Here is a 25,996-nt window from a genome sequence, read left to right as displayed (position 1 = left end):
TCTGTCTATGCTAACTCGTTGTTCTTGCTGATGAGACATCGGCGAACTTGATGATATGGTTTGATCTGTGCAATGCTGCAGAGTTGTGAGTCAGCAAGGTGAACAGTAGTGGGCTGAACACGCAGACCTGAGAGGCTCCAGTGCTCAGTGTGGTGGTGCTGGAGATGTTGTTCCCGATCCGTACTGTCTGAGGTCTCCCAGTCAGGAAATCCAGGAACCAGTTTCAGAGGGACGTGTTCAGTCCCAGCAGGCTCAGCTTCTCAAACAGGCACTGAGGAATGATTGTGTTGAATGCTGAACTAAAGTCTTTGAACAGCATTCAGAATAAGTGTCTTTATTTTCCAGGTGGGTGAGGGCTAAATGAAGTGTCATGGCAATGGCATCGTCCGTGGAGTGGTTTGAATGATATGCAAACTGCAGGTGGTCCAGTGAGGGTGGTAACTGGGTCTTGATGTGCCTCCCGAAGCAGTTCATTACAATGGATGTGAGTGCGATGGGACAATAGTCATTGAGGCAGGACACTGTAGACTTGTTTGGCACGGGGACAATGGTGGTTGTGTTACACACAGGAATAACAGCGCTGCTCAGGAAATGTTGAAGATGTCAATGAAGACATTCGCTAGCTGTTCTGCACATTCCCTGAGCACCCTGCCTGGACTGTTTTCTGGTCCAGCAGCCTTCTATTGGTTATCTGTACATAGAGTTCTCTTCATGTCAGCCGTGGATAGACACTCATGTACCTGATATATATGAGTAATACAAAGATTTCTTTATAAAGTCTGTTTTCTATAACTGATAAAAATGTATTAATCACATTTAACCTACATTTACATTTATGTGATTTTATCAGGCACACTTATCCAGAATGACTTAAAGGATTGCTTTTTAATCTGTATCTAAAGCATGAAATAGTGAATTGAATTATTAATAAAGCTTTTGCACTAGTGATTAGAAAACGTTTTATAATTCAGTAGGTGATGCTATGGGGAAAATCTTCTGGTGGTAAAACCAACTGACAATTAGGAAAAGTGTGTCTGCAAATCCTTATAAAATATCTATAATTAAGATTTCACTTTACTAGAGTGTCCAAACCCGTTAGAAAATACATTTTCCCCAAGGTTGGTGTGGAAGAACTTGAGTGGCCTCCACAAATCTCTGACTTCAGCCCATTAAACATCTTTGGGAGAAACTGGAAGGCTAACTGAGCACTAAGTCTTCACTTTCACTAAGTCTTCACTTTCCACTGCCAAACTTTACTAATGCTCTTGTAATTGCCAAATTCCCACAGTCACACTTAAAAATCTAGTGTAAAGGTTTCCCTGAATTGTGGAGACTCTTGTAATCCATTATAATCAAAATAATTTCCATAGTTTTGAAACTGGATGTCCAACAAACACGAGTGGCTCTAAAAGTGTACATACAGTGTAGGTAAAGTTAAATCATGTGTACTTTCATTATCAGGAGTATTATCATTATTACAACTTAGCCTGTAATACTATAAAGTTATAATAACTCCTTATGAAAGACAATGCATTAGCATTTACGCTCTACATAGGGACACTTTCTTTCTCGGAACCAATGAATCTCAGTAGGTTACACCGGATGACTATATGTGACGGAAACATTCGGTAGTTATAGTAATCCAACATGGCGGGTCGCAAGAGCAATAAAAAGTCCATGGCGGAGGCTGACAAGTATTCAGTCCTGTTGCCGACTTACAACGAACGGGAAAATTTACCCCTGATCGTGTGGCTGCTGGTGAAATATTTTGGCGAAAGGTGAACTAATTATTGCGTTTGTCGAAGCTCCTGAGCTACTTGGTTTAACCTGCTATTTTTTGGTTCAATCCCAAATGGCTCAGTAAGTGAACATATAGGGCACTACGTAGGGTGTGTGTTTATATATTTCACACCCTAAGAAGTGCGGATATGTAGACTTTAAGGAGCCATTTGCAATTCGGCGTATATTTAATGATGAGCTGTCACTGAGCTGTTGGTAAACAACAGAAGCTAATATAAGCCGCGTAGCATAACATAAGATAAGCTGGACAAGCGTCAACATATTCTGTTTTGAACGTAGAGTGTGTGTTCGCTTTATAAGCCATTTTTGAGCATGAACGTGTTGTAATGATGCAGCGGCTACAACTACGAGATTATTGTGATCGACGACGGAAGCCCTGATGGGACACTAGAGATTGCTGAGCAGCTACAGAAAATCTACGGAAAGGATAAAATTGTAAGGAAAAGTACAAATATTTCTATAGTATCGTGTTATACACTGATATATTATTACAAGACGGTGCAAACAAATGACTATTTTCTGATTTGACTTTTTATTTTTCAGGTCCTGAGACCAAGAGCACAGAAATTAGGTTTAGGTGAGTGAACACAAAGCGCACGTGCTGATGTTGACACCAGTTCTCCATTCAACCTGCATTGGAAGTGAGAAGCTCAGAATGATGGCTTTATCAGCCTCCATGTATTTCAAATCAAATCAAATGTTATTTGTCACATACACATGCATACAGAGTACGACATGCAGTGAAATTCTTTTTACGTCGGTAAAAAGGAATTGAATTAAGGATAAAAATAAAACCAAAAGGAGGTAGATAAAGAAAAACTATATAAAAAGTGTGCAGTATGGTGTGTATAAAGTTGTACTGTGCTGTGCAAGTCCAGAGTGAAAGTGTCATAGTGCAAAAAAAAAAAGGTTGTACAGGAAAAAAAGTGAAGATGGAGGGAGAGGTCCAGTACTAGATCCTGGATGTTTCCTGGTTTAAACTCGAATGGCATTTGGGAAGAAGCTTCTCCTCATTCTCTATGTGTTTGCTTTCAAGGAGAGGAAGCGTTTCTCTGAACACAACAAAGAAAAGTGTCCATTGTTGGGATGGCTGAGATCCTTTACAATCTTCCTGGCCCTGGTCCGGCACCACGTGCTGTAGATGTCCTGCAGGTCAGGGAGCTCGGTGTGGATGGTGCGTTCAGCTGACCGCACCACCCTCTGGAGGGCTCGCCTGTCCTGTATAGTGCTGTTCCCGAACCAGGAAGTCAGGACGCTCTCAATGGTGCAGGTGTACCATTGAGAGTCTAAAGACCATAAGTCTTTAGCACCTGAGAGGGTAGTTTGAAGTCCTTTAAGCGTCTCCGGTGGTACAGATGCTGCCGGGCCTTCATCACCAGGGTGATGATGTGACAGGACCAAGACAGGTCCAGGTACCGGAAACTGTCCACTCTCCACTGGGGTCCCGTTGATGTTTAGGGGTTGGTATGACCGCTCCTGTTTTGTGCTGAAGTCCATTGTCAACTCCTTAGTCTTGCTGGCATTCAGGAGAAGATTGTTCTCCTAACACCATCTTTCCAGGTTTTTAGTCTCCTGTAGGTAGGCTGTCTCGTCCTTTTTGGAGATCAGGCCCACCATGACAGTGTTGTCAGCAAACTAAGTTATAAAGTGGTTAGAAAATTAGCCCAGGGGTGTTTCCAAGTTCATCTTTTGTCATCAGCGTGCTAGCCTTTTAACTGTAATGACCTGTATAATCATAAAAAGTCAGTTTTATACATTAAAGCAAAGGTCTCTATGTTGGTTTAAAGAAAATAGTTAAATACGTACAGCATAATAACTTGCTACTTTGTTTACCATCAGCATCGTGTATAGTCGTGTGCATTAGACATCATTTGATAATCGTTTGATAAACCAGAGTAGGAGTCGAGAGGGATCATTTCTTTGCTTTTTCCAAGTTAGAACCTTCAGATCTGTAAAGTTTCAATGTGTAATTTCTCAATACATCTGACAAAATCCACTGAAACTCGGTGTTAACCTGTAATTTCATTTATTCATTTCGTTTATTGTCCCTACCCCGTACATCAAATGGGCATTGGTGGGAAATTACGTTATTAAAATTTAAAAATGACATGGCACCTTGAATGCAGCCCTACAGTCCTTTTAGTCTGCCTAGCACTCTCACCTCTTCATCTCAAACAGATAAGACTCAAAGACTGAACTTTCATCTGCGCTGTCTACAAACTTTTTTTTTTTATCACTAGCATGATGCTAAACATGGCAAGAAATTACTGTGAAAAGACGTATGCGATCTTTTGTTTTTAGGAACTAACAGTGAAACGTGATTATTTTCCTTTTGTTAGACATTAACCTAGTAAGTATTATTGTAACTGCATCAACAGTGTGACTACAACATTGCAAACAACTACTAAATTTTTGTGTTTGGTAACACCAATGAAAAAAATTTGCTCACAAATGGCAACACATCACACATTTTAGTAAAAACTAAAAATATCTCGGGTTGCAATTTGTTTTCATCCTATTAGTAGCACTGGATTTCAAAATCCTTATGTATGTGTGTGTAAACTTTATAATGGGGTTTTAATTTCATTTCAGGGACTGCATACATTCATGGCATTAAGCATGCTACTGGAAACTTCATCATCATTATGGATGCTGATCTGTCTCATCATGTAAGGACATAAATAAAACACAACCCAGAACGCATTGCTTTTTTTCTGGCTGGTTTTCTTATGATCTATTTGAAGTGTGCTAGTTAAAATATTTGGGTTCACTGTATTATAACACAGATGTTTGTCTTTATTTCTGGGTTGTTCTTTTTCCCTAGCCAAAATTTATTCCACAATTTATTGAGTAAGTCTTCAGCTATGCTCAGTTTATACTTTATACTTCATTTGAACACTATACTATGTAGTCTGTATTGAATATACTCTTCTGTTCGGCGTGTAGAAAACAGAAAGAAGGTGGATATGACTTAGTGTCTGGAACGAGGTATAGAGGAGACGGAGGTGTGTACGGATGGGACCTACGCCGAAAGCTCATTAGGTGACTTGCTCATTACCTTACAAACTGCCTCCTATTTGGATTTATTATTACGATTTTTCTTTAGATTTATATTTAAGCATGTTTGAGTTTAAATGAAACGAGAATATAGGATGTTCCCTGTCGTCCTGTTGCGTTACCTATGCGCATCATTTTGGAAGTTTGCTATTTGGCTGTTGTTTTGATCTATTTCAATTGTTTTGTATTGTTGAATATATAATCAACTGAGCTGATTATCAATTTTAAAAAAGAAATATAATATTAATATAAAAGTTTGTCTGTATCCAGTGTGTATTTAGTATCGTACTCTGCAGCTGTTGATAAATCTTTGGTTATAAGTCTTTTTGGAAAGGTTTTAGGAAGGTTGTATAGAAGTGCTATAGAAGTACAATAAAAGCTGAATTATTATTACTCTGTTTTTTGTGCACTAAACTCTACTCCTGTGTGCTTCCTTTTGTCTCTCTATAGCCGAGGGGCGAATTTCATCACACAGGTGCTGCTGAGACCCGGCGCGTCAGATCTGACGGGGAGCTTTAGGTATGAGGGTTTTTTTTAAGCCATCATGCTGTTTGCTTTTGGTGCATTTACATTTGAATAACTCATGGCTCCATGAACAGCGACGATGTTGTGTTTGTTGTTTTATCATGTTGCTTTTATTTTCCCAGGCTGTATAAGAAAGCTGTACTGGAGCACCTGGTGGAGCACTGTGTGTCTAAAGGCTACGTTTTCCAAATGGAGATGATCGTTCGTGCTCGACAGCTAGGCTACACCGTCGGAGAGGTCAGTTTAACTGTTGTTTACATTTATTACTTACTGACCAAATGCCAAACCATGGCTGATATTTAAAAAAATATAGAGATTACTAGAGAGAAAAGGACAACAAATAGCACTGACAGCAGAGAATTATGACCGTTTTATTTGATCATATCTAAGATTTAATACTGAATAAAACACTTCAGGACATGGTGTTATAGGAAAATATTCAACCACAAGTTCAGAATCAGATTTATTGGCCAAGTGTGTTCACACACAAGGAATTTGATTCCAGCAGTTTGTGACTCTCAAAAGTACAGACATAAAATTTAATTGAATGAAATTTTAGTTACTGATATTTTCCAATATGAGCACATCCCATGGTGTTTTAGTCCTCTTCAATCAATTACTACATTTTATCAAGGATTACATTTTTGGTTTATTAAATAATGCCACACTAATGTTAGGCATATTTAATGTGGCTTAAAAGCATTTTGGAAACAAATTAGTTCCTGTTTTCCCTTACATTATAGTAGCTATAAGCTCTCTTTCACTAGCCAGCCAGCCAAAATCCTCCGTCTTGAAAACTTTCACGTCAAGGTTTACATATTTAGCTCTGAGAGGGGGGGGCACGGTGGCTTAATGGTTAGCACGTTCGCCTCACACCTCTAGGGTCGGGGTTCGATTCCCGCCTCCGCCTTGTGTGTGTGGAGTTTGCATATTCTCCCCGTGCCTCGGGGGTTTCCTCCGGGTACTCCGGTTTCCTCCCCCGGTCCAAAGACATGCATGGTAGGTTGATTGGCATCTCCGGAAAATTGTCCATAGTGTGTGAGTGCGTGAGTGAATGAGAGTGTGTGTGTGCCCTGCGATGGGTTGGCACTCCGTCCAGGGTGTATCCTGCCTTGATGCCCGATAACGCCTGAGATAGGCACAGGCTCCCCGTGACCCGAGGTAGTTCGGATAAGCGGTAGAAAATGAGTGAGTGAGTGAGTTCTAATTTGCTTACCCTAGAGACTCCTTCTAAAAATGTTAAAAACAGATCCTCACAGAAAACGTCAAAATAGAAACACTTTATTTACACTATGTACAGACATTACAATGATACTTATACGTGCTTTATGAAAATCCCATTCCAAACGCAATAACCTCAACTCTTCTTGAAAGGCTTTCCGCTAGATTTTTGAGCGAGGCTGTGGGGATCTGTGCTCACTCAGCCACAGGAGTTCAGGGCCCTTATTCATAAAAGTTCTTAGTGCAAAGTATTACTCCTAGTGACGAAACCCTAAGAAAATTCTTATAAATGTGGGCGTTTACCCTCAAAATGAAAGAGACGATCCTAGTAAAGATAAAAGTTATTCACTAAGCTTCTTAACCCTTGAAAGAGATCATAAGGTCCAAAAGACTTAGGAGTAGAAAGAGGACGTTTAAGAGGCTTCTTTAAGTGGTTTCTTTTTCAGAGGAGAAAAAGTCTGAAAGGTGAAGAGGGAGAAGAAATGTATCGTACACAGTATTTAATAATGATAGTGAGTTAATAAGATGCTACAGATTAGATCATGTAGGGATTATTTTTAGGACCAATTATATTAGAGATAACACCTCAGACACATCGCAGAAATATATATATTTAGAGGCACTATGACATTTCTGCACTACATCGGAGATATTTACATTACATTACATTTGTAATGTACAGATGTTGGCACATCTCTAATATATAATAATAAGTGAAAGCATATTATAGACCATATTTTGAAAGTGCTCCTTTTTTTATTTTTTTTTCCATTGGACAACCAAATACAGTCTTCAAAAGATTGTCATAACTAACAACATGGTCATCCTCACGTCCTCTCTCAGATAAACATTTTTAGTATTTTTCTTGCTCAGAGTTGCCTAAGATTCCTAGTTAGAAATTTTGAAGCTAAATTAGGAGCTCTCTGAGAGAATTCTTAGAATCTTTATGAATACAGGCCTAGGTGTTCAGTGGGGTTAGTTCAGTGATCTCTGTAGGTTACTTGAGGTCGTTGGCAGTCTTTGTAGGACACTTCCATACCATCTTTGGCAAACCATATTTTCTTTCTGCATTCTGGCTGTTTGTACACAATGTGCTCTTGTGAATGCAGAAATGTTCTTTTCTTCTGCAGGTTCCAATCTCATTTGTGGACCGTGTTTATGGAGAGTCCAAACTGGGAGGAAATGAAATTGTCTCTTTCCTGAAAGGATTGCTCACACTTTTTGCCACAACATGACCCAATCCCTGGCTCTGTGTCCTGCTGTGCGATGTGGCAAACTCATAAAAACTCCTTCACAGCCACACATACATTCACCTGCTGCACTCTACCTAATGGTTCTAGTTTAATTAAAGATCCCATGTTTACAAACTGTAGCTGGCCCTACAAAAGTACTATCTGAAGTGGCATCTGATATTCTGCTTCCTGCCAAAATAGATGTTTGTGTTAATTCGCTTAGTTTACTTAGTAGGGCTAAAAGCACCAATTGCAAAATTGGTATCAGGACCAAATTGGCATGAAATATGCAAGAAATAATATCGTTATTGAGATTTAAATAGTTATACTTTTTTTTTTTTCTTCATCCCAGTGAGCAATGCATAGGTTTTGTAGTAAGATGCTGAGTCAAATGTTACAGGAGTTGTTATATTTTAAGCAGCATCAATATGAAAAGGTTTGAATGTTGGAATACATGATGTTGCTGATTTAAATAAAAAAAATCCACAAAGCTATCTACTGTTTCTCTTTTAATGAAAAGTACTCGTATAGCATCATGCTGCAGTGAGCACACCGTTACACACATTAGCCCAGTTTTGTATCTGACTGCCTTATTTCATTCCTGTAGTGTCAGTGGAGTTTCAGGTAGAACAAGATTCCTACCTGAAAATAAATTGCTATAAAACAGCAGGAGGGTCATTTTCATTACCTAAAGAATTTCATCTTATTCCTATGTACTGATGTGTCATAACGGCTCAATTACACATCCGTTATCCTGTCACAGTGCACCTGTGAGCGAGGTTTATCACGTTCGAGCTGTTCGTTCCATTATACGGTTTAATTCGGTTTCCATAAGGCAGAAAAAAATCTTTATATTGCTCTTTGCTGCTTTACATAAAATCTTGCACCGAAGACTGTATCTCATTGTGCATTTATTAACCGTTTAAGGCAAAGTTTGTTCACATACATCATTCCTAGGATAACTTTTGGCACCCCTGAAGTATTTATAGGTCTGGTACCCCAGCCCTTCACGTGTAAAAGTAGTCCCGGCAACTTGCGCGCAAAAGCAGCACAGCGCCACCACCTGAACTGAGTACTGAGGCACTGTATACATCCGACTCTCCGCGGGGGTAAATACCCAATGCAGAATTGACGCATCGGACTTTGTCCAATCACGTTTTAGCAAATGGCGCCCCCTATGGATATTTTGCGTGTTATTGCAGACGGGGGGTTGTTTATTTCAGTATCACTGGGAAAAATACCCGGCGCGAAGACACCCGGTTTTTGAAGTCTGTGAATTCCAGGTAAGCTAAAGAGGGCACTCGTGAACAGGTAAAAGTGATCATTAACATCACTGATCGCGCTTCGGCTCTCTGTCGCCATCGTGATTGTTTTTTTTTTCTTCCCCTTCTATCATAATCAAACACATATGTCACTTCCGCCCTCTTTCACACGCCATTTTGAACGGAACATGTTAAGGATAGGGATGCATTGTTAAAGGAGTGTGTTAATTGTTCTTAATGATTACTATCATGTAGATGTGAGCTAGATGATCGTGATAGCAGTTCGTTTATTTCAAGTCTTCCGTGGCCGCTTCAGTAGGCTTTCTAGATGAGTTACAGTAAATCCCCGCCAGCCGAACAAGCAGAGGCAGACAGCTCCGGGGTCGGATAGTGGCAGGAGTCGAGCTCCCTCTTTCGGTGTGGTGAGTCCGCCTCGGCATCGCTTAGTCCGGGGAACCGGCTGCAGGCTGCAGGAGGAGGGACAACACGGGGAACGCGCCGCTTGTGCTTTGTCTCTCAGCGATTGTGCTGTGTGAGGCGGCTACCTCAGCGGGAAGCCCAGTCCGAGCCAGGTAAAAGTGTGTGCTGTCAGAGTCAGGAGCTAGATACTTACCTAACTGCCGTGTGCGTCTACCCAGCTTCTCGGGGAACCAATAAAAAGAAATTCATCAAGAAAAATCCGTCCAACATAGCGACGAGGATGCTAGCTAGCTACAATTACAGTAGTTACTAGCCTGCTAGCTAGCTAGCAATCGACAAGAATTCTGTGAGTCTCTTTGGCTCGGATAGGATGGTTTAAAAACGACAGAAACGAAGCGTGGGAATAAATAGCTCGTTGATGAATGAATAAATAGCTCGACAGGGTTATACTGTACATTTTTCGACGTTTAGCTAGCTTTTAGCTTTTTAACTAGCCGGTGAGAGATGGTCATCCATACAACAAGCACAAGGAGGAAGGCTCGAGAAATATGAGCTAACGGAGCTAACGAGTTGTTTCATGGTCAGTTTTGTCACTGTTTTGTCACTAGTGTTAACAAAAGAAACGACAAAACATAACGTTCCTAGTCTACAATTAATGCTAAGTAGTGACAAGTGTTTATTTAGTCACCTGCTGTCATCTCTGCTCGTCCAAGGCACTTCAGATGTACTACTATTTTATAACTTTTTTAAATACTGTACTGTGGAAACTGGACGCCTCGTTTGCTTTCACCTTTCAGGCCACTTGGATGAACGCTTGATTTATAACAATACTGTGTCTCAGCTCTTCTGGAGATGTATCATAAATGTCAACAATCTGGATCATTTGACCATAGATGAGTCTTCATGCTCCATACATAATTGGTATATGTTTATTTGCCCAAGTTTGATCAGGTTGCATTGCCTGAATTATGATGACCAAAAATTCAGCATAGTTAAATAAAAAAGTGGGAAACAAATACCCCAAAATATTTTGTACACATAGCTAGTTTTGGTTTGAGTTGATGCACATGTTAACAAGTTCTCTCTCTTTTTTTTTTTTTTTTTTTTTAACTTTGATTTACCTGAAATACAGCTTTAGAAAAAAATATGGAGATTTTCCAGTACTGTATGTGAGAAATATATATAAAATAAAAAGGTTTAAGTATCTTCATCACCGATGGACTAAGTTTCTGGGTATTTGTATGTATATATATTTTATGGGTTTTTTTTTTTTTCTTTTTTTTTCTTCTTTCCTAACCCAGGTCATCTATTTTTCTCAGATAACATTATTTCAGATCACCTGCACTAAGATGGCCCAGCTGAAAATAACCCCCACCCAAAATCCACTGCAGACATTTGCACCATGTCTCAGCCACTACCTCAATAGGAGGCGCCATTCTGTGATTGCGCTTCAGGAGGCAGCACAAAAAGAGAGCGGAAAAGGGGCAGGCAGAGTGGGGAGAGGCTTATATAACAGGCAGGACAGAGCTGTTCTCTAGCGCCATCTACTTTGGATGAGGAAACGGCTAGAGTTTAGAAGAAGCCTTTTTTTTCCTCCCTGATATAGAGTTAAGCTTGAATTCAGTTCTGTGACACTAAAGTGATGGTCATTGGAGCATCCAGTGCTTTAGTGCGTTTCAGTTGTAGGATTACTTTAGAGCATCAAAACTGGTCTATGTATATCTTTACTCTCACTGTAGAAACTGCCTTTAGACTACTTGGTGTTTCTGGTGAAAGACTAGGCAGGTGTATGTATGACACATGGAACACAAGCATGAAATGGAACCAGACCTTGGTTCTCTGTTTATGTTGGTGGAGTTTACGAGGTGGAGGTGAAATCAGCTCTCAACTGTTTCTACTACAAACTAGTTTTAGAACCTGTATAGTTCTTTTTCTTAACAGGTTATGAAAGACGGTTGTTTGGAGTTAAATGTTGACATCATCTACTGTTATGTGTTTTTTTTGTGTTTTTTTTTTTTGTCACCTACAGCTAACTACGCTGGAACCTCTATGTGGTCACAATGCTAACTGAAAAAAATCATGTTTTGTTGTGGTACACTTTGCCCTGATATTAAACAGTGCAACAATAAACATGGAAGTCTTAATACAGACAAGGAAGACAGATTATAGAAGAAAAAAAAACAATATGAGCTGCCAAAAAAGAGTTTAGAGCACCATGTCATAAATTGTACAATTGTCTGGAATTGCACTAGACCCTTATTCTCTCAAGTGGTGTTTTCATGTGTACGGTGTAACAAAATCTGCCATAGATGTCATAACTTCCATAACTGAGATCTGCTGTCTGTGAAGGTCATAGCATGTGGTTTTATATCATTTTCACAATTGTTTAATTTTCATATTAAAGTATTCGCTGAGCCCTCATGTCCTGTGACCTGGACGAGGTCATCCTGGACAAGACCAGTCCTAGGATATCAGAATGAAAATGTTTCATTAGGGATTTAAAGTTGTAGGAAATGGAGACCTAATGAAGTTTCAGAAGATTAGATTGAGTGGCTCATTGTCCCCTTTTCTGTGTTCATGTATGCCCAACCTCAGTTTTCTCTTATTAAGAATAAAACACAATGATTATTTAGTCATCAGAACATACTGAATAATTTATTGCAGACCTGTTTTTTTTTTCCTCCCGGCTGTTCGGAGTTGTAAAAAATGTTGTGTATGTATTTGAGCCTGAGGTTCTTCTGAATCTTATGAATATCCAAACAAGGTTAGAGGTTTTCACAAAGAAAAAGGTCATCTGAAAACTGTTGACAAAATGTTGCATTTATTAGAGAAAGTTTAATTTGCAAATATTCTTCTGGTTTTTTTTTTTTTTCATATCTCAAGAATTGCACTCCCAAGTTCTTATATAAATTGAAGGATTTAGTGCACTACATTCTTACAGGAGTATGAATATAAAGAAGTACATTTTGGGAGAACCTGTCGTTGAAGCTTGGTACTTGCATGTAAAGTCATCATAGTCCTGGAGATACAAAGACAAACCTATTCATGGTTTTGTAAAAACATTACTTAGAAACCCAAGGGTCATGCTATAGAGCAAGTACAAACCTTATTACAATATCCTGAAGTTTAAACTTGCAAAATGTCATAATTTGAAACCTGTATTTTAATGTTTTTCTCTTTTTTTTATTCTGTAGGTGGGCAGCATGTTCCAGCTCCCAGTTAACAACCTTGGCAGTTTGCGAAAAGCCAGGAAAAATGTAAAGAAAGTACTAGGGGATATTGGTTTAGAATTTTGCAAGGATCATGTTGATGTAAGTATTGTCACCATCAAACAACTTGTTGTCCCTCGCTGATGAATTAATGACTATCAATTTCTGTGCATGTAGCTTGCTCCAGTGGTGTAAAACTTATAATACGTTGAATTAAGCAAGCAGAAAATCGCAGCGAGTGCTTTCTTCTGAGCGTGTTCTATTGCCCAGGGAGGTGTTTGGCTGGCTTCAGTTGTATAGTGGAGAGCATTTAGCCTCTAGTTTGTTAGCTGTTGGCTGGTGGGTAGCTTGTAAGTCGGTCTAGAAAATATATCTTTCGAAAAAAATTTAATTCAGAAGCACATAATATTAGCAAATCTAGAAAAACTCATTGAAAATCCTGCCTGTATTTGTAATTTTTTTTAGACAAAATCTGCTTTCAGGGCTGAGCTTTATAACACTATTATATCCCACAGGTAACATTTAAAAGGGCTGTAATCGAACTATTATTTATTTATCTATTTAAATATAGATTAAATGGGATTTTCTTGGTGCAAGTTCATAGGCCTTTTATTTATTTTTTTAAGCTTAAAATTACCTTCAAAACACATTAAAGAAGCTGCAGCATCTTCCAAGTACATTAAAAGATTATGTAAAAGAAAGTGGTAAGCTTTTCAAGTTTGTCTTATTAATGGTGTGAAATGGACCCTTACAAGGCTTGGAAATGCAATGGTGCGTGCCGAACCCCTGTAATTGTTGATAAGAGATAATTAGGTGCATCCTCTCTGAGTTATTTGCTATTAATGACAATAGAATCGATTATATATATTTTTTAAAAGTCCGTAGTTAGTGAGGACTGAGTGAGATTGCTGAAGTGGTACATAACTAATAGATGTTTCAGGTTTCAGTCATAACACAGTTAAAAATAAGAGGTCCTGTATTTTAATTTTTGTGAAACAGAATGAGTTTACTCAGTTTTGCCTTCATTGTTTACTCTAAATCAACAAATTTGTAAGGCTGTTACACTTCATGTTGCATTCTCTCTCGTTCTCGTCGCTCACACTCACTTTTTCTATTTTAGTTGTACTGACTGTTTATATAGTTACGTATCTTTCTAATATTAAGAGTGTAATGCAAAATTAATAGATTAGGTTCTTTAGGTGTTGTGTTGATCATATTTCAGTCATGAGCATCACAGGTTTATGTTTGTGTATGTAGTTTAATATTCATTCTCCAGTTACTGTTGTGACTTTGAATTGATTAAAGTCCTGGGGAACTAAGTAAGTTGTCCTTGTTTAAAAAAAAAAATAAAAAATTGAGATTTGTCGTAGCTCAGCGTGTAATCATATCTCGTCATATAATAATTAACTCCATATGAAGTGTATGGAGAATGGAGAGGGAGAAGTTAAATGCTTAATGTAATCTTAAACAGATAGGTATACGTCAATCAGTATGTCAAATAATAAATGCATAAATGTTTTATTGAATGCTCCTGTCAATGTCTCTTCATAATATTTCTAACATTTAGCTATTCGTCTTAATAGGTAGATTCAATTAAAAGAATTTTTAGACGCATTTGCAGTTGTTGATTATTTTGTGCATGTGCATGAGTGAAATCAAATCTAGCAGCATGAAAATGATTAAAGTAATGAAAATTAGCTGTGCTGTTATTGAGATAATCATGATGGCTATGCAGTACTTTATTATACAAAGGTTGGCATGTATATTTTTGTCCAATCAGTTTGAGTTTTTTGTTCTAATACTTTTTACTTACACTTGAGCACACCAAAAAGCCAGCACTAGAGTTTCTGACCTTATTTTTGCTTTCTGCGGGTGCTGCTCTGCTAGAAATACACCAACACACCATGCAACGTTCATGACTCACGTGTAACAACAAAAGTATTGTGGAGGCTCTGCTCTGTCATTCCTACACATTTATTTAACCCCAACACTGTTCGAGTTATTTACATTGCTAGGGAGACACTGATGTGGTCTGACACTCCCACAATGTTCATTTTGCTTCTAAAATTGCTAAATTGCTAAATTCATTAAAAAAAACACTTGAAACCATGTTGCACGAGATTATAATACTTATCAAGCATTTAGTTATTTTTTAATTTATTTATTTCATGGCAGATATATTTGATACATTGAATTATGGATGTAGTTGGACAGCAGGCCTCTTGCTTTGTGATTGGATTGTACAAATGTTCTGTGTAGAGCAGTTGCCAGCCTTGAATAAATCTTATGCAGGCATGATAATTGTGAAAACAACCACTCCAGTAATAACTATAATCATGTTAAATTGTACTGCAAGGTAGCTAAAGTACATATTTCCGTTCTGTAGACCATTTAAAGAACACTTTATAAAAACACTTGCTCTTGCAGCTAAAATATTGATATTTTCTGTAAAAGTAAGTAGTCTAATGATAGTTTCTTTCATGTGTCTAAACTTCCTTGTTGGTTTGATTAAAGACATTCTAATCTTTCATAATAATAAAAAAATGCTAACACTATGTTCACACTAGCAGGTGACAAATTGCTTGTGTTATTTATAATTTTGTCTTATTAGCAACTACTGCTATTGTCTCTTGTGGGTGTGCACTGTCCAGTATTTAATTCTGGTAAGAAACTGTAAAAGAGGCATATTTACTATGTATAATACTACGTAGTGTGAAAATGAGTAGTTTGATTTACATATTACATGTATTTCAGTGTACTAGGTACATACACCAAGGAATCATTTGAGGCAGTCATATCGATTTGTCACTTTATGGTGTTATTCCTAACTTTCATAGAATTTAGTAAGTCTTGGGTCTTAGAACAAGTTTTCTTCGAAGATTTACCTGTATTTGGTTTCATCTATTTTACCCTTAACCCTGACCAATGTTTTAGTGTGGGATTATGTTCTCACGGTGATGACCAGTATCTGCATTTTGGCAAGACATAATGCTTTGTGCTAAGACCAAAAGGTACATTTTTGGTTTTGTCAGATCAGGGTGTGTTGGAGTGCAATGGAAAACACAAGCTGCCATTATTAATTATCAAGTTTCTATAGTCATTAGTTTCTTTTAACTATTTACTTGAATGAATATAAACCTTAAATAAAAATACATAAATAAGATTTCAATTTACAGTAGCCTACAAATAATATCAACTTGTTAAATGTTAAATGAATCCCTGAAGACAGAATTATCGTATTTTGTTTGTTGGGTTGATGTAAGACAGACACTATAAACCTAAAGTGAAACTTTGTGTGTGGTGTTTTTATTAAATTCTTGATTCTACTGTAGGACTATAAAGACTTTGTACCCAATGATTTCTACGTCAAGAACACCACGTGGGACGACGTGTGTATGTGGGATCCTTCTCTTACAAAAACACAAGTGAGTATAGTGACTCTGCGCTACAGAATGGAGAAGCAGTAGCAGCTACATACATCATTAAATTTTGTCAACTGGTCTGTTTTCATTAAAAGTCTGTGTTTGTTTTTCTGTTTTCAGGACTACCGGTCAAAGCCATTCTGTTGTTCAGACTGCCCATTTTCTTCTAAGTTTTTTTCTGCTTATAAGAGCCACTTTCGTAATGTCCATAGTGAGGATTTTGAGAATCGTATCCTTCTTAACTGCCCTTATTGCACTTACAATGGGAACAAGAAGACTCTGGAAACGCACATCAGACTCTTTCACATACCCAACAATGCAATGCGCCAGAGGACTGGAGGCCTCCAAGGGGCAGTAGCTGGCCTGAAGGATGGTAATCGCCTGGACAAGCCTCGAGACAGTGTAGAGCAGGCTGTGTACTACTGTAAGAAATGCACTTATAGGGACCCACTATACAATGTGGTGCGCAAGCACATTTACCGGGAACACTTCCAACACGTTGCTGCTCCATATTTAGCCAAACCCGGTGAGAAGACAGCAACTCCTAATGGCTCAACAGCTGGTCCTGATTCAGGCAGAGGTAGCATTTCCGATTCTAATAGCCCTGCAGGTGCTAGTAACAGTAACAGCTCAGCCATCCACTGTAAGCGCTGCCTTTTTGTGCCCCGTACTTATGAGGCACTGGTGCAGCATGTTATTGAGGACCATGAACGCATTGGTTACCAGGTTACTGCCATGATTGGCCATACAAATGTTGTAGTACCTCGTGCCAAGCCTGTTATAATGGTGGCACCTAAATCCCAAGCAGACAAAAATGTCCCCATCGCTGCACCAAAGGGATCTCTGGTGAATTCTGGGCTGCGGCCATTGTCTACACAGCAATTGGGTCGTCTTGTCGTTCCTAAAGGAGGTATGAACTCTGCTCGGCTCTTATCAGGTGTTAATTTGAAGTCGGGTACGTTTGGCTTGAAATCTAGCACTACTCAGGCAGTGTCCATAGAAGGACAGCAAGTACGCATTGCTTTGCCAGGCAGTGCACTCTCAGTGCCCCAGCAGTCCCAAACATCCAGACCTCAACTTTCCTCTAACAGTCTGCGTAGCCCAATTTCAGCATCAACATCTGCTTCTGTTCTAAAGATTCCTCCACTGACTTCACGAATTCAGGCAGCTGCTGCTAACGTAACATCTGCCACGCCCAGGAAAGGCATCTCTCCCCTGGGCACATCTTACACTCAGAAATGGAAGATCTGCACAATCTGCAATGAGCTTTTTCCAGAAAATGTGTATAGTTCTCATTTTGAGAAAGAGCACAAAGCTGAAAAGGTGCCAGCAGTGGCCAACTACATCATGAAGATACACAACTTCACCAGTAAATGCTTATATTGCAACCGCTACCTGCCTAGTGACACGCTACTCAACCATATGCTTATCCATGGTTTATCATGTCCATACTGCAGGGCTACTTTCAATGATGTTGAGAAGATGGTAGTACACATGCGAGGGTCACATCCCAATGAGTCTGTAGGGGCACGCACTGATTCCCCACTGACTTTTGATCTTACCCTTCAACAGGGAAACCCCAAGAATGTCCAGCTGATTGTCACCACTTACAATATGCGGGATGCTCCTGAAGAATCTGTGGCATTCCATGCCCAAAACAAATCCTCACCCACTACACAGGGAAATAAGCCTCAGAATCCACGCTTCCCAAAGATTCCTGCTGAGACCCCAGATGCAACAGTTGTTAAGAGTGGACCACAGACAGCTGTTCCCTATAAGAGAGATGTGGGCAAGACCCTTTGTCCACTCTGCTTCTCCATTCTGAAGGGTCCTATCTCTGATTCCCTTGCACACCACTTGAGGGAGCGACATCAGGTGATCCAGACAGTGCATCCAGTGGAGAAAAAGCTAACCTATAAGTGCATACATTGCCTTGGTGTCTACACCAGTAACATGACAGCTTCTACTATCACTTTGCATCTGGTTCACTGCCGGGGCGTGGGTAAAACCCAGAACGGCCAGGACAGCAGGTCTTCTGCAACTTCTAGGCTTGTCAAGGCTCAGGGTGCTTCCTTAAAACGGGCTGGCTTTCAAATTGATGGCGAAATTGACCCAAAGAAACGCAAAGTAGGACCAGAAGACTATACTCAGTCAGGCCCGCTTGCCTTAATTGAGCAAAAAGAGGAGCCTGTCGTATTGGCTTTAAACCCAAAGGGCCATGAAAATGAGTCCTATGAGGCTCGCAAAGCTTTTCTCACCCAGTATTTTAACAGGCAGCCCTACCCCACTCGCCGAGAAGTAGACAAGCTAGCATCCAGTCTATGGCTCTGGAAATCGGATGTTTCAAGCCATTTTGCAAATCGAAGAAGGAAATGTGTCCGTGACTGTGAAAAACAGAATGTTAGTGTTTTGCTTGGATTCAAAATGCACCATGTTATGCAGTTACAGCATTTAGTGGACTTTGACACTGAGTGTTACTTTAAATCTAACGAAAAGGAGCAAAAAAGTCGGACATCTAGGGATTTCACAGGCAGATCTGCTTGTGCAATTAGACGACTTAAACAAGCTATTTCTAATGGTGATGTCCAGCAGCATGGGGTGCCAGCTAGACCTACTGCCAGTGCCTCACCACACTCTAACGGTCAAAAGGTCAATGAGTCAGTCAAGACACTTTTAAAACCTGCGGGATTTATAAATTCAGAGCCGATTTCTGTGGACTCTGACAGTGATGATGAGGGAGATCTCAAGGAAACACAACAAATGGACACCAAGTTGAGCAACCAGATAGCTGGTGTGGTAAAAAGTGAAGAGAGTACAAGTGACTCTTACCCAGAGGATTCTCTCAATGGTGAGAACGGTTACGGGTCATTAGACCAACTGCAAAACCAAGGAAGGCCCAAAGAAGAGGGTCAGTCTGGACAATCAGGTACCTGCCTTGACGAGCAACAGGTCTGATACAGTTCACCTGCTTCATTTCCCAGAATTCAACAGTGCTGCCTCACTTGAACTTGTGGACCACGCTAATGGGCAACGAGATGGGATACTTTCGTAAACTTTCTGAAGCCATTTTACAGGCAAAAAGTCAGACTTTTCATAATGTAGAGATGAGTGTTAAATTAGGTTACTGAAATGGAGGCAAGAAGGAGCTTTTCCTCAGGCTAGGGAAAGCTAATACTTAAGATGCCCCAATCAGTAAATGTTTTGCCTTTATTTTATTTTATTTTTTCTATTTTTCTTTTTGTTGTTTTTTGTTTTGTGTTTTGTTTTTTGCTTTTTTTGGGTGGGTGGGTGGGGGGGTTTCAGTTTCACAAAATACTTAATGTATGTCTAGCCACTGTTATGTGGCTGAATGAGTGGTTATTAGAATTACAGGTATTCCTGAATTTCATGTAATCATATAGGTAGTGTATATTTGTACAGTCTTTTAGTTATGTCTGCGATGACGTTGCAGTATGTGTGCTCAGATTTGCTGATAATTTTGTGCTCACTCTAGATGGTCATATGTTATACATTTGTTCACTTAATGGATGTGGCTTTTGGTGGCTGTTCAACATGGTTATTTTTAAACAAACTATAGCAGTTTGCTAAGTAATATATCTATATATCAAAAGCAAATAAAATAACCTTTCTTTTTATCTTTTCTGTTTATAACTGAGGTATTCCTTTTTTGGTGTTGCCATGACATACCCTTTAGTCAACTGTAAAAGCAGTTTGCCCGGATACAATTACTTTCCAGAGGTCAGAGCAAAGAGCAGTTTGAGTGACCTCCATTAAGTTGTGCATTGTTTTAATTGTGCCGAAATTCAGCCTTTGCAGAACAGTGCTTGTATTCTCACATCACCTTCAGTAGTTAAATGTTTTTGATTGCTTTTCATGAATGGACTCTGGATTCTGCCATTGGTGCACAAAGAGCCTTCACCATCTACTGACTTTGTCTGTATGTTTTAGTTTGTGACCTGCAATTTATGTTTGTATGTTTTGTTTTGGTTTGTTTATTTCACTTAAAGCATTTCTGAATAATAAAGTGCTGTATTGTGCTTCTAATAGTGGCTCTAACCCTGCCATCCTTCTATAATTTAACTTCATCTTAGGCCTTTTCTAAACAAAACTATTGATGTCCAACTGCATGAGGTGTCAGTTAGATCTTCTGCCAACACCTCAACACACTCTATTGGTCCACTTCAGTGTACAGTTACAGTGAGTAAGTCAAAACTCTTTTAAACCTTTAGGGACTTTAGGCTCATCTCTGTGGACGTTTTCTTTGCTCTGTAGACATCTGATGTCTTGTTTACTTGTTTAGTTAATTCCTGACAGTGGTCATCGTTGGTAACCTGGACATTTATACTGAAACAATTTTCTATCTTGACATTTAGAGAAAAAAATATTTTCAGCTAGGCGGGAGCCTGGCTACTGAGGCTGGACATGTACACCTTAAGATGGATTTGTTCCTTTGTTATGTATGAACACCACCATGAATGTTGTTAATGATCATTTATCAATGCATATACCCAGACATATAAAAGAGATGATGTCTAACATGGTTGCGCATAGAAAATACATTGTGCCATGTTAAACACTCAAACGATAGATATTCACAGATTAATATTCGTTCGTTCGTTTGTTCACCTATAATAACTGCTTTACTTTGGTCAGGCTTTACATTGGTTGATCTGGAGGACTTTCCCAGAAACCTTGGGTATGATGTGGGAATACACCCTGGATACGTCAGCTGCACAAGGGCAATGTACATACATACCCACCATCACTACTGTCATGGTTTTTTAGGGAGGTCAGAGGAAGCCCATGCAGACCTGTGGAAAACCTGTGAAACCACATGGACTGTAACCCATGCTCAGGATTGAAGTGGGAGCCATGCTGCTCTGAGGCTGCTACACTGCCTCCTGCACTGCTGAGCTTCCTGAAATAAAATTTGGTATAAAAATGATTTTTCCATATTTATGCATAGTTTTGTGCATATTGACCATTTGTAATGTGAACTGATCTTTCATGTTTTTTAACCCACCTTTTTTTTGGCATCTGTGTATGGAGCCAGTCTATGTCATAGATTGTTGGTACTGTGGACTCATGGCTTCTCTCAGTGAGAGAGGCCTCAAAATGGAGGGAAAGTCTGAGAATGTATCCCCTCCCCCTCCCAACTCAGTGTAATCTGCTGTCGTAGTCTGAGAGAAAAAGGGAGTGTGTGTGTGAGCGCGCGCGCGCACGCATGTGGAGGCTCTGAGAGGCCCGGCTGGCTGATGGAGGCCCTTGCAGTCTTGTCTGCAGAGCAGCATTGACATGGGGGAGGGGAGGCAGGAAGTAGGCATAAGTGAATACTCTCTATACTGCCTCCTGTTGTTGAAAAAGAAAACATTCTACCGAGGTGGGTGAGGTTACTGTGAATACAATATCTGTCAGTATCTCATAATCAGTTGGAATTTATATGCCCATTAGGTTCATGCAGCTCTCTTCAGTTCAGATTAGATAGTGATGCCTAATCAAGCTCCTTTAAATGGTATCAGGAGCTGTGAAGAAAGCAGGGGTAGTTAATGCGGGATAAGTAACACCTAGGCGACTGCAACCGTTCCAAACGATCGAGCTCTCTCATGTAAACGAAGAAGAGTTCAGCCACCGACTACAGCTAGCTTGTATATAAAGAAATAAAAGGCTTGTATAAGACACTTGAAAGGCAAACATGAAAGGTTTGTGTAGCAGTTACTTGAGTGCTAGCACACCCTTTTGATATAATTAGAGCTGATTTAATTCACAGCCCCTGATTAATGAATGTGTCTCATACAGCATGGGCATCAGCTGGAGTGGGATCAGGCTGTGTGTAATACAGAAGTGGCTAATTACAAAGCACAAATGCTAATAAGCAGAAGAACTGACCAGGGGGTGAAAAGTTGAGGGAGAGTTAGTGAAATATCGGCTTCTTGGGCTAACACTTGTATTTGTGGATGTTCTGGGTTGTGCTTCGAGTCCTAGACCCATTCGTAAACTACTGATCACAACAGAGCAAAAATATCAACTGTCCTAAGTGTACATTTGCAGCTGCCTTTCTGGGAACATGGGAACCCCAGCACAGCATGGGAAACATGGGTCTTATTTGTGTCATGACATTTTTTTCATGACAAGTCACTTTTCTTCAGTATGTTTAGAACTAAATTACATAACATTTTGCCTGTTATGTAATTTATTATGTACAACCTTGAAAATCTTACTTTTAGACAGTTTATTATGAAGATATTGAAAAAAACATTGATGCTAAAATACCCTACAGTTAAGAAATAATTCTTTGATTCATTTGGTTTCCAGATCACAGTGAGTATTCACATTTTGACTTAATGAATCATTACATATTTAGGCATGCTTGCTCTGTTGTGTTTAGTGTCTCTGAAATGCTGAACATGATCCAGTTTTTATTAGCTACTGGCCCACTTTCAACCCATGCTACCCAGATGTGCTTACTTAATATAGACTCAATTATTTTTATTATTATTGTTTTTTAATTGCCCTAACCATTTTATCTTTTGTTAAAACTCACATGGCGCAGGTGTGTTGTGTGCCAATTAACAAATCTATTCAGATTAACTACTAATTATTATAGCTCGTTTATTATTGAACATTATTTTTTATTTATTACCTGGCATCAAGGTAGAAAGCTTACCAAGTACAGTTTTAAAAATGTTATTACTGACAGTATTTTGGGGTTTTTTGCAGTTACTGTTACCTGAATTGTATTTTGGAGTACACACAAATTTATTAAGCTTCGAAATAAAATCATCCTTTCTTTTACTCAGTGTTCATCAAAAATCTGACTGAAGAATTTTTTATATGTTTATATTTCATAATAAATTTGATTTTGCTCGTGATCATGTTTGCTCCGTTGCTTATACCATGAGCACAAGGCAAGAAAACTTACTTGACTCCTTGTATTGTAGTTACTGTATATATAGCATTCATGTTGTGAAGCTTTCTGTCAGTTTTGTTGTACATTCAAGTCACAGGACATTTTCTTCAAGTTGCACAATACTAATGATCACACACAGTTTACAATTAGATTGACAATCTCATCTGCATCAATAATGGAAAAATTTGATTACAGTCTAACATGCAATATACACAGAACGAAACTTTTAACAGACGTAAACTCTGTATGCAAGGCAGTCTCTAATCCCAGCCTAGAGCTAAGCAATTAGGAGTCCTTAATCAAGTGCCCAGCAGTGACTCTCCATCTGTGTTGAAATTTGATCAATGTCACAGAGTCTTAACTACTGAGCTACAAATGCAAGTACCGCTCCACTCCAGCAAATAATGAAAGAATGAGACATAAACTATGTGGATAAAATGCAGAATAGTTTATTCATTCAGTTTGAGTAACTGCTGCCTTTTTGCTAAGCAAGGATGCAGTGCATTTGGAGAACCATGGGCTCAAGTCTAAAATACAGAATGCCATCTTTATCATATGTAACTTGATATCAGTGACCAAAAGTAACTGAATAAATGATCATCTTGAATACAATTTAGCTGCAAATACTTTACAATTGCCTGAATTCAGTGACCCACTGACCCTCAGAAGCTGGGTATCTGTTCTACGTATATATCTATGTGATATTCCTTCAGGCTTGTAATTTAAGCTGTTTCGATTCCTCTTTTATTCTCCCGTCAGTGGGTGCTAATTCAGAATAAAATCGAATACAGTAAGTAAAGGCACCTTCTTGTGCTGATTGTGTGGTTTATGATGGTCCACATTTGCAGTCTGGGAGTCATGGAAACCAGAGTTTTTCCAATGTGGAGAGTTTTTGACAGCTGCCTGAAGGTGAAGACATTTTACAAAAAATGACTTAAAATAGATGACTCCTTTTTTTCTGTCTGCAGCTAGTAGGGTTCGGGTGAAGGGACCGCTCTATTAATATTACCCTGTGAAAAACTCTAGTGATTTCAGAAAGTTTCAAGTTTTTGCATGGCTGCAAGGTGTAACTATTTAACTGTCTATCTGCTCTGATTAGCTAAAACATTTAAGGTTACAAGCCTCTGTTTACTTCATACTGCTGTCGCAGTCGCCAATGTGTGATTAACAGATGAGGTGGGATTCTTCAAATCTGTCAAATATTACTGTGGTGGCCACTTTCATGTAAAATGTCATGCACAAATCCAATTAGTCAATCATGTGGCAGCAGCATACTGTAGTGCCCATAATTCTGCAGAAACAAAATTATGAAGCTTCAGGTAATGTCACAACAATTTAAATGGATGGAAAGTGATGTCATTGACACTGGCATGGTTGTTGTGATAGAGGCCAGGGAAGGATTACACTCTGGATTCTGAGCAGAAGTCTATGGTGTCTCAAAATAAGCAATCTCTACAATAAAAAAAAAGTAAATCATCTCAGACCATGCAACACATCAAATCTTGAGGTGGAGGGGTTCAACATCAGACCACATCGGGTTAAACAGAGTTGTGAATCTGTGGCTACACTGGGCATATGCTCACAGAAATAAAAATAAAAAAAAAGCATGAAAATATTTTTCAAGAACTACCAAGTTTAGTTGTTTTTGTTTATTCAAAATCCCAGAAGATCAGCAGTTTCTGAAATATTCAAACCATCTCATCTGGCTAAAGCAACCATGCCATGCTCAAAGTCACAGAGATCACAAATTTTCCCCATTCTGCTGTTTGATGTGAACAATAACTTGAGCTCCTGACCTGCATCTGCATGATTTTATGCATTATGCAGCTGCCACATCATCGGCTAATTGCAGTTGCATGAAAGAGCAGGGAACAGGTTCTTTTTAACGTGTCTATTTAGAGTTTGTTTGTTTTCACCCCTATCAATCTCATTTTCTCTGTGATTTGGTTTTGACTGCGGTTGCGTCTGAAAGATGTACGGCATGCAATCAAAAGACGATCTTGTTTTTTGCTTTCTTTGGTTTTTACTGATGGGATTGTTTACTCCTTTAGTCATATGTGTCATATAATGTGAAATGCATTATGAGTTGGTTGATGGCAGATTTAAAAACAGGTAGTTTATGCAGTATCTTTCATGGCCCTATATTTTTGAGAATATTTGTTGCATTATTATACCTCTGTGCTTTTCTGTCATGTTTATAGACCAATTCAAGCTAATAACCTACAGCCATAAAGTGTATGAACACTAGATGTAGGACCAAAGATACTGTAATGTCTTTCATGCAGGAATCTGAAATTCATGGCTTTTTTTCTGACCATTAGATGGCAATAGCATGCCTTGAGTCAATTTTGATTTCAGCACAGTGTATGTGCAGCTTGTATGAGTGTGTGGGAGTAAAAGTGTTCTGTTATAGTCAGTTTAACAAAACGAAAGGTTAGGAGTGTTGCATTTTGGTGTCCAGGTAACCTTTGAGATGGCAGCCTGGTTTACAGTGTGCTTGTTTATTTTGCACTAACTAGAGCATATCAAATCTGTTACAAATTACAATCCATTTATTACTGGACAAGCATTAAAAATAGAAGAATAAAAATTTCACAGGTTTGTGGACATGCACATTTCAAGCTACAGGATGTGAATGGGATGGTGATTAACCTACATGAACTCACATGAAGCGCTTATTAGTGTTAAAGCTGCCATTTGGTAAGTTATAGCAACATTTATATTTAAAGATATAAAGATAAAGATATTTAAAGATATAAATATAAAAAATGTTATTAATGAATGGATAGTTTCTTGGTTTCAGGCTTTTATTCACATTATTCCAGTCAGGAAACAGACTCAGTCCCATCTGCAACAAAGCTCTGCCTTTTTTTTTTTCCCATTAAAAGGCAAAAATTACAGATGGATGACAAATTAAAGAGAAAAGATTGTGGCTCCTTTA

At 38.9% G+C, this 25,996-nt stretch overlaps 2 protein-coding genes across 3 annotated transcripts; both read left to right on the top strand.

Annotated features, from left to right (window-relative positions):
* Positions 1 to 1,624: 1,624 nt before the first annotated feature.
* dpm1 (dolichyl-phosphate mannosyltransferase subunit 1, catalytic) lies at positions 1,625 to 8,329 on the top strand. The gene is made up of 9 exons (XM_060894634.1): positions 1,625 to 1,778; positions 2,136 to 2,235; positions 2,344 to 2,377; positions 4,393 to 4,469; positions 4,625 to 4,650; positions 4,747 to 4,842; positions 5,308 to 5,376; positions 5,505 to 5,619; positions 7,734 to 8,329. Exons 1-9 carry the CDS (start codon positions 1,648 to 1,650, stop codon positions 7,836 to 7,838), a joined length of 753 nt encoding a protein of 250 aa, XP_060750617.1. The 5' UTR covers positions 1,625 to 1,647; the 3' UTR covers positions 7,839 to 8,329.
* Positions 8,330 to 8,993: 664 nt separating this feature from the next.
* adnpb (activity-dependent neuroprotector homeobox b) lies at positions 8,994 to 19,385 on the top strand. Of its 2 annotated transcripts, none has more exons than XM_060893457.1 (4): positions 8,994 to 9,118; positions 12,712 to 12,828; positions 16,059 to 16,151; positions 16,269 to 19,385. In XM_060893457.1, exons 2-4 carry the CDS (start codon positions 12,721 to 12,723, stop codon positions 19,101 to 19,103), a joined length of 3,036 nt encoding a protein of 1,011 aa, XP_060749440.1. In that variant the 5' UTR covers positions 8,994 to 9,118; positions 12,712 to 12,720; the 3' UTR covers positions 19,104 to 19,385. The 2 variants fall into 2 exon arrangements, with proteins under 2 accessions (XP_060749440.1, XP_060749439.1); XM_060893456.1 differs by lacking the exon at positions 8,994 to 9,118 and adding an exon at positions 9,238 to 9,669 and having other exon boundaries at positions 16,269 to 19,384.
* The last annotated feature ends 6,611 nt before the right edge of the window (positions 19,386 to 25,996 follow it).

The sequence above is a fragment of the Tachysurus vachellii genome, chromosome 19 (genome assembly GCF_030014155.1).
Source record: "Tachysurus vachellii isolate PV-2020 chromosome 19, HZAU_Pvac_v1, whole genome shotgun sequence".
NCBI classification, from domain to species: Eukaryota; Metazoa; Chordata; class Actinopteri; order Siluriformes; family Bagridae; genus Tachysurus; species Tachysurus vachellii.
This window is presented reverse-complemented; position numbering and strand designations above follow the sequence as displayed.

Bases quoted from the DNA above. Each gene is read 5' to 3' on its own strand.
- dpm1 (XM_060894634.1), top strand. From the start codon at position 1,648: ATGGCGGGTCGCAAGAGCAATAAAAAGTCCATGGCGGAGGCTGACAAG. The intron at 2,236-2,343 runs GTAAGGAAAAGT...TTTATTTTTCAG, and splicing joins TCTACGGAAAGGATAAAATT to GTCCTGAGACCAAGAGCACA. The intron at 5,620-7,733 runs GTCAGTTTAACT...TTTCTTCTGCAG, and splicing joins TAGGCTACACCGTCGGAGAG to GTTCCAATCTCATTTGTGGA.
- adnpb (XM_060893457.1), top strand. From the start codon at position 12,721: ATGTTCCAGCTCCCAGTTAACAACCTTGGCAGTTTGCGAAAAGCCAGG. The intron at 12,829-16,058 runs GTAAGTATTGTC...ATTCTACTGTAG, and splicing joins TTTGCAAGGATCATGTTGAT to GACTATAAAGACTTTGTACC. The intron at 16,152-16,268 runs GTGAGTATAGTG...TTCTGTTTTCAG, and splicing joins CTTCTCTTACAAAAACACAA to GACTACCGGTCAAAGCCATT.